Here is a 13,203-nt window from a genome sequence, read left to right as displayed (position 1 = left end):
TTTTTTGCAAAGTGTGTAGAGTTTTTTCTATTATAAATCATGTCACCTGCAAATAGAGATGACTGGTTTATTGATGGATCAATTTTGTCCAATTATTCTGACTAGTACTTTCTGTACTATATTGAATATAAGGGCCTCCTTACTTGTTTCTAATTTTAGAAAAAAAAGTTTTCAGTTTTTAACTTTTGAGTGTAATGTTTCATCCTTTTGATGAGGTCGAAAAAGGAGAGTGAAAAAGCTGGCTTAAAGCTCAACATTCCAAAAGCTAACAGCATGACATCCGGTACCCTCAATTCATGACATATAGATGGGGAATAAAGTAGAAACAGTGACAGATTTTATTTTCTGGGACTCCAAAATTTTTTGGCTGCATATGGTTACTGCAGCCACGAAAATAAAAGACACTTGTTCCTTGGAAGAAAAGCTATGACAAACTCAGCGTATTAAAAAGCAGAGACCTCAATTTGCCAGCTAAGGTTTGTATAGTCAAAGCTATGGTCTTTCCAGTAGTCATGTATGGATGTGAGAATTGGACCATAAATAAGACTGAGCACCAAAAAATCAGTGCCTTCGAATTGTGATGCTGGAGAAGACTCTTAAGAGTCCCTTGTACTACAGGGAGATCAAATCAGTCAATCCTAAAGAAAATCAACCCTCAATATTCACTGGAAGTACTGATGCTGAAGCTGAAGCTCCAATACTTTGGCCACCTAATGCTAAGAGGTGACTCATTGGAAAAGACCCTGATGCTGGGAAAGCTTGAAGGCAACAGGAGAAGGAGGCAACGAAGTAATGAGATAGTCAGATAGCATCACCCACTCAATGGACATAAATTTGAGTGAACTCTGGAAGATGGTGAAGGACAGGATCCTGGAATGCTACATTCCATGGAGTCACATAGAGTTGGACACAACTTAGCAACTGAACAACAACAACAAATAGTATTAGCTGTGGGCTTTTCACATATGCTTTTTATTGTGTCCAGGTAACTTCTATTACTAGTTTTTTGACAGCTTTTATCTTGAAAAGTTTTTGAATTTTGCCAAATGCTTTTTCTACATACATTGAGGTACTCATGTGATTTTTATCCTTTGTTCTGTTAAAGTAGTGTCTCACATTGATTGATTTTCGTATATTGAACAATTCTTCATTTCAGGGATAAATTGACATACCTAGTTCAGCATATGAACTAAAAGAATAAATGCTCTCTACAAGAAATATATATTATTTATAGTATTCCTATAAAACTCCAGGTAGTATAAGAGTAATGGTGATTGTCTAAATATTTGTTTTCACATATTTTAAAAAATAATTATTTAAACTTAAGAACTAATTGGCAGATTAGACAATATTTTATTTTTACAAATACGTAAATTGATGCTCAGAAAAGTTGTATAACTTGCATGAGGTTGTGAGCTATAATAGCCAGTATAAGAGACTGATTTGAAAAAAACACAACAAAATTTTGTGTTTGCTTAATTATATAGTGTTAACATTAATCAATAAAAACAGATAACTTCAACCTATCATCCCTGACTGCCAAGAAACAGGAAAAATGTACAAAGTATCAGCAATATTATGGCACAAAATTCTTATTGGAAAGCAGATTAAAAATAATAGAGCCATTTTGTGCCACAAAAAGTAATGACTCCAGCCATTGATCAACAATGGATACTAAGGATGAAAAAAAATCAATTCAGCATATTTCTGGAGTATCGTTGCAAAAGGAAAAAAAACAATCCCCAGATCTAAACCTGGATTGAGCCTCTATGATGAGGGTGAGGGTTTAATCTAGTGAAGCACATCTTCTTAAGTTTCTGAACATTTTTATTCTCATGAATCATCATAAAACAGAAAAAAATTAATCCAATTTGGTTAGTGTGACATTTGATAGTGTCTAGCAGAGAAGCAATAATTTTGTATTCTATTATTCAAGCAGAAGTATGAATATATGAAGTAAGAAAAAGGGAGTTTTCACAATTTTTTGCAAACAAAATATCCAGAAAGATATATGCAGCAGAGCTGGGAATTAACTGAAGAGGTGTGAATGCATAAGAGAGGCTTTGCTGTACATATCTGGAATATCCCTTTGAATCAGTCATCTTATGCAAATGAAAAATGTGGAGCAGAACTACAAGGAAATAAAACATTTTTTCATAAAGCTTAATAGCTAAGAGACAACGATATTCAAGCAGAAAATGCACTGGGCTACAATAAGGGTAACAGAGCTGCTAAGATCTGAGGCAAGGAGTTACTTTTTAATTTGTGCTTCAGTGCAAAGTGAAAAGTATATAAGTACTGCATATCGTTTTAAGCTAAAACATAACACTGTTTCCATATGTACATTCCTAGAAAATCATAGATGCCGAATATTAATGATTTCAATGGAATTATAAGACAAATCATTGAATAAGTGAATACGTCCCCTATTAAATAAAACAATTAGGTTATTTACTCTATTTATTGTAAATACATATGTAAAATATATACAATGTTCTCATATTATCTTGATAATTACATTCATAAATACTAATAAAATAAAATTAGTAATTAAATTATTTCATCATTAAACATTTATTTGCTAAGTAAATCATTAATTTCTTGTTTTTTAAGTTTCATTTTGATCTTTTTTTTTTTTTTTTTGCATTTAAGAATTCAAGACTCTTCTCATGATCCCATCTTTTAGGATCGATTACAGAAGTTTATTTTATTTTTTTAATTTTTATTTAATAAATGGTACAAAGCACAATGCCAAAAACATTAACAGTTAAAATTTCATCAAATGAAAAAATACTATAGAATACACAGTTGTAAAAAGCTACGTTGTTATTTTACAACTGCCTCAAGCTGCAAAGAGAAAAAAAACCCAAAACCATACCTAAGTTATCCCTCTCTCAAAATAATGCCATTTATGTTATAAACCATGAGCACCCCATCGAAAGAGGGGAACTGCTTTTGTTAATTCATATATATATATATGACTGTATCACTTTGCTATACACCTGAAACAAACACAACACTGTAAATAAAATATAGTACAATATAAAATAAAAATAAGTAACAGACCTTTTATCTTATGAAGGAAGTGAGATCATCCACTTCTGTTTTAGGTGGTGGTATCTTCTAATAAATACATGACAGAAAAAAAGAAAAACATATATTTTATAGGATTATTCCAAAAAAACTACAATGATTTAATTGCACAAAGCAAAAAAGCATTGATTTATTTCACTTATCATCTCTCTATAATGCAACTTATTGCATGAAGATTTCCAGTCATTTGCTAGACTTAGAATCAGAGAATTAGTATGTAAAGCAGGATTCACAAATATGTTTTAAGTAATAATGCAAATAAGATTATCAAAATAAAATACCATTGACATGAATTATAGAAAATATTTTAGAACTGCACTAATGATGATGATATTGGTCACAATAAATTATATCTTTCATCTCTTTCCTTTAATGTACTTTCCACCTAAGTATATTTAAAAGAAGAAAAACACCAGAAAAAAAAAGAGAGAAATGATCACAAAGTTTTCCTCCTAGGCCTTTCTGATGATCCTGACCTTCAGATTGTGATTTTCCTCTTTTTATTTATCACATATGTATTAAGTGTCACTGGAAACCTGATTACCACCACGCTAACCTGGGTGGACTCCTATCTCCAGACACCAATGTATTTCTTCCTCCGAAATTTCTCTTTCTCAGAAATCTCCTTTACTGCTGTGTGCATCCCTAGATTTCTGGGGGCAATTATGACCAGGGACAAGACTATTTCTTACAACAATTGTGCAGACCAGCTATTTTTCTCTATTTTCATGGGGGGGGTGACTCAATTTTACATTCTAATTGCCATTGTCGTATGTTGCCATCTGCAAGCCCCTGCATTGTACAGCTACCATGAGCAAGAAACTTTGCAGCCTGCTTGGGCTCTGCACATGGCTGGGCAGATTTCTGACCATTTGCTCATCCCTCATGCTTCTCCTCCAGTTGGATTAGTGTGCTTCCAATGTCATTGATCACTTTCTGTGTGAATTTTGCCCCCTTTTACAATTGTCTTGTTCAGATATATGGCTTCTAGAAGTAATGGGTTTTTACTTTGTTTTGGTTAGTTTGCTATTCACCTTGGAAATAGTGATTTTGTCCTGTACATATATTACCAGGATATTTTGAGAATTCCATCTGCCAGTCAGAGAAAAAAGGCCTTCTCTACTTGTTCTTCTCACATGATTGTCATCTCCATCTCTGATGGAAACTGAATATGCTAATCCCTACCCCCCAAAAAAGACATCATTGACAAAAGGGGTAGCTATTCTCAGTAACTCTGTGGCCTCCATGCTGAACCCCTTCATCTACACCCTGAGAAACCAGCAAGCGAAACAAGCCTTCAAAGACATGGTCTATAAAGCAGTCTTTTCTGTCAACAAATTTTTTGGGGGGTCAAAAGTAAAGGACACTTTAAAGAACAATTAGATTAAATTCTGAAATTCCTAACCATCTATTAATTAATAACTATTTTTGCTCTTTATACCCTGTTAACCTGCCACATGACAGTTAATATATTTCCCAATCTGTTATTTTCACTTCCAAGCTAAGTTTTTCCAGTGCATTGCTTATCGACATTTCAAAATATGTAAAGTTATTACTCCTACAAAATTTTTGTAGATTGAAATGTATTTCTTTAAGACAAAGCACGTTGTGAAAAGATCATTTTAATTCTGTTAATCAGTCCCTGAAAGGATCCTATGAAGTACCATACTGTACTTCAAATGTAGAGTTTCAAAATGAGTGTGTAATTTCCTATGTATTTTCAAGGTGAACACTGATAGTTTCCTATGGTTTAAAGAAGCTATATATTCCGTGTAATAGTACATGGAATTCAGTCCAAAGAGATAATATGTACTCATGCATTGCATTTTTAAAGTAGAGGTTTTTATTTTGTGAAATTCAATATATATATTGAAGGTAAATATTGATCATGATATTATGTATTTTTATAGAATTTATATATGAATTCTATAAAAATACATAGTAAATTATATTTATAATCAAATAATTAAAAATAAAGGTACTATAACTAAAACCCTGCCACTTTCCAGAACCTAATACTCATGTCTATGACAGTTACTTTGAATTCTTTGTCAAGTGTTCATAAACATACATTTAGGGTCTATTTTTTGTCCCTTGTAAATTGATGCTGTTATGTACACATTTGATAAAACAGCCACCTCTCCCAGTCTTTTAAAGATGGATTTGTTCAGGGGAAACCATCACTACTCAATCCACCTAGAGACTCTGGAGGCCTCTCCAATCTTTTCTGAGGATGTCTATCCTCAGATTTGTGTTTGGAGATTCCTTAGCAAGCTGAGTAAAGGTGGGTTCATATCTATTTTGATTCTATTGTATCTACAGTGTCCTATAGTATCTAAGACAGTAGGTTCTCAATGCTTGTTGAATGAATAACAGTGATTGAGTCAACAGATGTGGAGGTTTTTTTGGTTATTTCTAAAATTAGATTAAAGGAATCTGAACTGTAAATTTTTGCAGATTTCCTAGGTTTTATGCTTTCATTAATTACCAGAACGCAGCCCACCAATTAAATGAAAAAAGGCCTCTGGATAGTAGATACTTCTCAACAATTAGCACCATTATTAAAGGAAAATGACCTGTGAAAATTCTTGGAACATATTGAAGACTTTAAAATTTTTTAATCTAACTTTTCTCATGCCTTCTGTGGGAATTCACTGAGCATGATATTGTATCTCATTCTTCTTTTCACTGTTCTCTATTTAATCTTTTGAATAATTTATTTTATACTTAACAGCTTAGTGAGCCACTTTATGGGGACATTTTATTACACAAGAAAGGAAATGTAATGTTTACACATAAGATTCATTCATCCCAATATTTCAGTCAGCAAGGTCAAGAAATATCTATACTTTAGGGAAATCCTGATTTACCAAATTCAGAAAACCTCTTCCAAAAATTTTGCAACTATTCCATATGTTTCTGCCCTACTTCTCATGCTTTTCTTTCTCTTTGGACATCGTCCACCAAGTTTTCTAATTCAATATTGGTACAAATATTGATAACATATGTATAATCCTTAGAGTATTTTCCTCTTGGCTCTGTTGCAACATTTGATTCACTGGAGTACTTCCCAAGAGCCATGGGCATACGTTGTGATAAAACTACATGTGGCTGATGCAGGTTAAAAATCCATATAAAATCATGTCCATAAAGAACCACAGTAATGATATCCCACTACCCTTCACCGTTTTTGCTCCCATGGCTACAAAGCAAAATGCATCAAAGAAAAATAGCTATAGACAGAAGATAATTGCAAATGTGTTGAGATAGAGTATTTTTACAAATGCTAAATATCTTAACCTAAACTAGAAATAGTTAGCAATATTTTTTAATGGTTTCTGCCACTTAATGTGATGCATTTGTAGAAATAGAGGTAAGATTGTAAAATAAAAACCAATGAAAACTTTCCTTTCCTTATCACAAATTTATTATTTCTTAGCTTAGCATTTCATCAGGTGAAGTAAATAATGAATAATTTGGGGTTGCCATTCCTTCGTGTATATATCAAGGATTCTGAAGAATGAGTCTGTTTGTGTTTCTTGTTTGTCATACTAACTTATTAATTTTAAGAAAATTACTCTGAGTTTTCTCCTGCTCATTGAATATATATCTGATTAGTAACACGCTTCAGTTTCAGGATGAAAGAGTATAGAATTCCAATTTGACATTTAACTAGCTGTATGCTTTTGTTTATAATAATTAATCTCTCATTGTCAGTTTCTTCAAAGGTAACATAAGGTTATTGCAATGAATCAATGAGATCAATGAGATAAGTACATAAACCTTAGCACTGTCTCTCAAATAAGTTTCCTCCAAAATGGTTGCTATTGTTTTATAGCGGGACCATCTTCCTCAAATGTAATAATTGATTTTATTTGTAGGAATAATAAAGAGAACAGTATTTACTGTGTGGGAATAGATGCTTTAAAATTTTATATAATTTAATTTTACTTTTAATTAAGTTAGCCATCACAATAATTCTATGAAATATTATCCTCATTTTCACAGTGGGGGAGAAAAAACACATATAACTCAGAGAGAGTTGTATTTTTAATTCAGATTTCTTGGAATGCAAATCCCCAATAATCGCACACAAAATAATTAAAATTAAGACCTGATGCTATATTTTTATAACAATTTATTTTCCTTTTTAGGTTAAAAATTATCTTCAAATATAGATACTAGTTAACAAACAGACATTTAGGGAGAAATAAAATATCTCTATGGAAAACCACAGATCCAGTGGTTTAGGTGATTACATTTTTTTCCTTCATTATTCCTAATCATACAGGTTTGTGTGTTGATCTGACTAATTTGGTTTGACTCCCCTTTTCCATTAAGAAAAAGTAAGTTGCCTTTTTTCAGAGGAGTCAGAGAAACAGAATTCTGATCTAACTGTAGGACTATTCATAAATAGTCTTAAAGTAATAATCTGAAAATAAATTGACTCTTTTATGAATTTTTTAAAATGCCGTCATAATGAAATTCTTACATGGTATTAGATGTCAGCAAGCACAGTCGGCAGTGGAACAAATCATTCTAGAAAAAAATTAAGGTTGTGATAAATCCAAACTATTACCCAAGATATAGAATTTAACCAATATTCTGTTCTCTTCTATGACAAATTATCCTAACTTATAAACCTAACACCAATAAAAAGATCCTTAATTAATAGGGACAGATAATTGGAATTCTGTGTAATAATTCTAGAGCTTCCCACGTGGCTCAGTGATAAAGAATCCACCTGCTGGTGCAGAAGATTCAAGAGACCCAGGTTCTTGATCCTGGGGTTGGAAAGATCCCCTGGAGGAGGAAATGGCAACTCACTCCAGTATTCTTGCCTGGGAAATCCCATGGACAGAGGGGCCTGGTGGGCTACAGTTCATAGGGCTGCAAAGAGTTGGACGTGACTGAGCACGTATGCACCTTTATTAATACTAATGGTGCAAACTCTCTTGAGTTTATATTTGTTTAGAGCATTACTTATGACTTCTTAGGAGTCTTAAAGTTAGGAATAGTAAAGTCAGTACACATAGAGAATGTGAGAAGCTAATTTATGTTTCCAATTATATTGTGGACTTTATGCAGCTTCCCACCCATGTCTTACAATTTAGATAAAATAAGGAAAATAATCTCTCAATCCTTAATAGATGTTTACATATTGGTGCTTTTTCAACTTGTAGCATTTAGGGAATGCTGGTGATCTTTTCTCAAAGAAGCCATACTTACAATTTACTATGAAATAGCAGATGTGTCCTGAAAATCATTTCCAGTTATTTTATTTAACCCCAAATTTTGTTTAACTCAATGGCAAACATTTGCTTATTATATAGGTTGATTTTTTTTCAAAAATCCACAAGCCTAATTTGACACTGAGCTATCAAAGACACTAGAATTCATTAAAAAGAAAGAGACATAAAGAAACATGAAGCTTGCTATCCTAAGATCCTTGGAACTAGAAAAAATGTGAATGAGCCATTAGTAAGGAAAGTATACAATGATGACTTAGAGACTTGGATATATTCTTCATTACATTACCAAAAACATCCCAGGGATGATTGACACCTCACATCCCAAAAATGATTTACAGACTAGAGTCATAAATAGCTGTTAATTGCAGAGGATTGTTCACTGAGAACAATGATTTTTAAATTTTAAATATCTATCAAGTACTTGAGTTGCCATAATTTTGCCAACAGAAATTATGCTTCTAAGGCTTGCTTTTCTTTATAAATGCTCTTAAACTTTTTTCTCTAGTCATTGAGGATTAGCAAAAGGATAGTTTCATTTTAATGTGAACATCACATTTTTCCCAGTGCACTGGCCACCATTGACCTCAGTTGGAATTTTCCCTAAATCAGCAGCAGCTCTACTTTTTGCTATACAGAGGAGTAAATGAAAAGAGAGCTCAGGTTTATAGAGAAAAAAATGTGTGAGAATTTTCACAATGTTACGATAAATTACATGCTACAAATCAACAAACCCACACCTTGAAATTAAGCATTCTATTGTAAAAACTTCTCTCTTGACACTAGAATGTAAAAGCTACACGTCAATGAGAATGCACAAAATGAATGATATTGAAATTTGTTGTTGTTGTTGTTATTCAGTTACTAAGTCCTGTCCAGCTTTTGGCCACCCCATTGACTGCAGCATGTTAGGCTTCCCTGTCCTTCACTATTTCCTAGAGATTGCTCAGATTCATGTCCATTGAGTCAGTGATGGTATCTAACCATCTCACCCTCTGCCACCCCATTCTCCTTTTGCTTTCAATCTTTTCCAGCATCAGGGTATTTTCCAATGAATTGGCTCTTCACATTGGGTGGCCAAAGTATTGCTGCTTCATTCACCACTAGTCCCTCCATTGAATATTCAGGGTTGATTTCCTTTAGGATTGACTGGTTTGATCTCCTTGCAGTCCAAGGGACTCTCAAGAGTCTTCTCCAACACCATCATTTGAAAACATCAATTCTTGGGCGCTCAACCTTCCTTATGGTCCAACCCTCACATTCATACATGACTACTGAAAAAACTATAGCTTTGACTATATGGACCTTTTTGGTAAAGTTATATCTCTGCTTTTAAATATGTTGTCTAAGATTGTCATCGCTTTTCTTCCAAGGAGCAAGCATCTTTTGATTTCATGGCTACAATCATTGTCTTTAGTGATTTTGGAGCTCAGAAAATAAAATCTGTCACTGCTTCCACTTTTTCCACTTCTATTTGCCATGAACTGATGGGACTGGATGCAATAATCTTAGTTTCTTAAATGTTTCTTAGTTTCTTGAATTTTAAACTAGTTTTATCACTCTCTTCTTTCACTCTCTTCCAGAGGCTCTTTAGTTCCTCTTCACTTTCTGCCATTAGAATGGTATCATCTGCATATTTGAGGTTGTTGATATTTTTCCGGGCAATCTTGATTCCAGTTTGTGAATCATCCAGCCTGACATTTCACATGATGTACTTTGCATAGAAGTGAAATAAGCAGGGTGACAAAATGCAGCCTTGATGTATTACTTTCCCAATTTGGAACCAGTCCGTTGTTCCATGTCCGGTTCTAACTGTTTTCTCTTGACCTACATACAGGTTTCTCAGGAGACAGGTAAGGTGGTCTGGTATTCCCATCTTTTTAAGAATTTTCCACAGTTTGTTGTGATCCACACAGTCAAAGACTTTAGTCAATGAGACAGATATTGAAATAAACTGGTTAAATTATTTCTGCTACTGTTAGTTATGATGACAAAATAAAGACTTTATTGCTCTTTCATGGATTATACTAGTAGACTGACAAAACAGAACTTCTATTAAGGGAATATTAATGTAGATAAAATAAAAATATAATGTAAAAATCAGAATATACACACACATATATATATAGAGAGAGAATGCTAATAATATTTGGATAGGAGAGATTTGGAAGAAGATAATGTTCTATTTTAGATATTGACACACTTTGGTTTTCTTAGCTCATGACACAGATCCAATATACTTAATGGCCACGCTGCCTCCTTCCTACTCTTGACTATCTAATATCTGAGAAGACCACCAAAACAGACACATGACCTGGATTCCTTTATTCCATTATCTGGGTCTTCAGATGAGTAGGAGGTTGAGAAGGTGAGTCTGACTCAAAACTTAGAAATCTTTCATGTAGCTAAAGATTTATCTTCCATGATTTTCCTTTTGGAAACATATGCACTGAATGGCCTTTTCCCTGAGACATTTGGCTTTTCTATATTACACTAGGAAACAATCATTGTACGAGAAACTAAGTGACAGACATTAGGATAGGATGATTTTACTCAGGTTGAAGAAAAGACAGAGTATCCCAATAGGAGGGGATCCTGTGGAGATTCTTTTTAAGAGTCAACAAGTAGCATTTTTCTTCCTGTATTTCCTAGGTTTGAGGAAAACATAGATTATAACCCTTGCTTTTCCTGTGAAGGATATGTTGTTTGTATAAGATTTTTTAAAAAAATTTAGCCTGATGCTGATTTGTAAACTAGGGATTTTATAAAGTAACATTCTATGTGAAACACAAATCTGACATGTAGTAAAAACTTACTTCAAAACAAGTTATCTATTTCATTAAGTTTTAAACAATCTCCTGAATTATGTTAGCAGGGCATAGTAGGTTTACTTCCAGAAACAAACCCCAGTGCTATACATGGATAATCCCCTTTTCTGTGTCTTCTGTTTGTGTTTTCTCCTGAAGGTTACTCAAAATAAGAAGAAGAAAAAAATGAGAAACTACACAGAAATAAAAGAATTTATCCTCCTGGGACTGTCAGATGACCCACAACTTCAGGTTGTGAGCTTTATCTTTCTGCTCATCACCTACATGCTCAGCATCACTGGGAACCTGACAATTATCACCCTGACCCTGCTGGATGCCCACCTCCAAACTCCCATGTATTTCTTCCTCAGAAATTTCTCCTTATTAGAAGTTTCATTCACAACTGTCAGTATACCCAAGTTCTTGGCCACCATTATTACAGGAGATAAAACCATCTCTTTTAATGATTGTATGGCTCAGTTATTTTTTTTCATTTTCTTGGGAGTCACTGAGTTTTATCTTCTGGCTGCCATGTCCTATGACCGTTACATTGCCATCTGCAAACCGCTTCATTACATGACCATCATGAATCACAGAGTCTGCACACTGCTTGTCTTGACCTCTTGGCTGGCTTCATTCTTAATCATATTCCCGTTAGTAATGCTCTTCCTACAGCTTGATTACTGTAAGTCCAATGTTATCGACCATTTTAGTTGTGATTATTTCCCCTTATTATACCTTTCTTGTTCAGACACCACATTTTTAGAGATAGTAGGGTTTTCCTGTGCTGTGTTTATTCTATTGTTTACTTTGTCATTAATAATTCTGTCCTACACATATATCATCAGAACAATTTTGAGGATCCCTTCTACTACTCAGAGGACAAAGGCCTTTTCCACGTGTTCTTCCCACATGATTGTCATCTCCATCTCTTATGGCAGCTGCATTTTCATGTACATGAATCCATCAGCAAAGGACAGGGTGTCTTTGAGCAAGGGGGTGGCTGTGCTAAACACCTCCATAGCTCCCATGCTGAACCCCTTTATCTATACCCTAAGGAATCAGCAAGTCAAACAAGCCTTCATGGACATGGCAAGGAGGACTGTATTTTTCTCAAGCAAATGAAAAAATAAAAGTCCTGTTTTATGAATTAGACACATATGAATGAAAAGCAATTAAATGAAAATCCAGGAATTTCAAAATCTATTAATATCCGCACAGCCTCCCTAGATTCATTTTTCGTCATTCATATTTTTATTGCCAACAGTTTATCAAGGATATTTGCATATATATATTTTCTTTTTGAGTTCAAATTTGAATTCTTCATATATGTTATACATATACATAAATATATGCTTATACATATGTATACAGTTTTTTTCCATTCAATTTGCAATCCTTCTCTCATGTACTTTTCTTCCTTTAGGGCTGGTTTTTCCAGTCTGTAACTATGGGAGACGGAGAAGGCAATGGCAAGCCACTCCAGTACTCTTGCCTGGAAAATCCCATGGTCGGAGGAGCCTGGTAGGCTGCAGTCCATGGGGTCGCTACAAGTCAAACATGACTGAGTGACTTCACTTTCACTTTTCACTTTCACACATTGGAGAAGGAAATGGCAACCCACTCCAGTGTTCTTGCCTGGAGAATCCCAGGGACGGGGAATCCTGGTGGGCTGCCATCTATGGGGTCACACAGAGTCAGACACGACTGAAGTGACTCAGCAACAGCAGCAGCAGCAACTATGGGAGTGATTTTATTTCCTTCTTTGAAACATTTTTAATTTCATTATTTTGCACTAATTTTTAGAAAATTAAAGTCAGAAAGAGGCAGAGCAGGTGTATACAAGAGAGAACAGTGTTTACGATTTCACCAGAAATCACTCTTTCTAGAAATTAAATGAATACTAAATCATATTTAACCTTATTTTTAATTTACTCCAGTTCAGTCGCTCAGTCGTGTCCAACTCTTTACGACCCCATGAATTGCAGCACACCAGGCCTCCCTGTCCATCACCAACTCCCGGAGTTCACTCAAACTCACGTCCATCGAGTCAG

The 13,203-nt window shown here is 34.2% G+C and overlaps 1 protein-coding gene and 1 pseudogene across 2 annotated transcripts; both read left to right on the top strand.

Annotated features, from left to right (window-relative positions):
* The first annotated feature begins 210 nt into the window (after positions 1 to 210).
* Positions 211 to 4,476, top strand: LOC129536070 (olfactory receptor 6C3-like; annotated as a pseudogene).
* A 4,820-nt stretch (positions 4,477 to 9,296) lies between these two features.
* Positions 9,297 to 12,274, top strand: LOC129536680 (olfactory receptor 6C1-like). 2 transcript variants are annotated; one of them, XM_088836710.1, is made up of 2 exons: positions 9,297 to 9,311; positions 11,327 to 12,274. In XM_088836710.1, exons 1-2 carry the CDS (start codon positions 9,297 to 9,299, stop codon positions 12,272 to 12,274), a joined length of 963 nt encoding a protein of 320 aa, XP_088692836.1. The 2 variants fall into 2 exon arrangements, with proteins under 2 accessions (XP_088692836.1, XP_055251704.2); XM_055395729.2 differs by lacking the exon at positions 9,297 to 9,311 and having other exon boundaries at positions 11,315 to 12,274.
* Positions 12,275 to 13,203: the final 929 nt, after the last annotated feature.

The sequence above is a fragment of the Moschus berezovskii genome, chromosome 6 (assembly GCF_049115385.1).
Source record: "Moschus berezovskii isolate FMDL1 chromosome 6, NW_MosBer_1.0, whole genome shotgun sequence".
Taxonomy (NCBI): Eukaryota; Metazoa; Chordata; class Mammalia; order Artiodactyla; family Moschidae; genus Moschus; species Moschus berezovskii.
The sequence above is the reverse complement of the archived record's forward strand: the minus strand, read 5'-3'. Positions and strand labels throughout refer to the sequence as shown.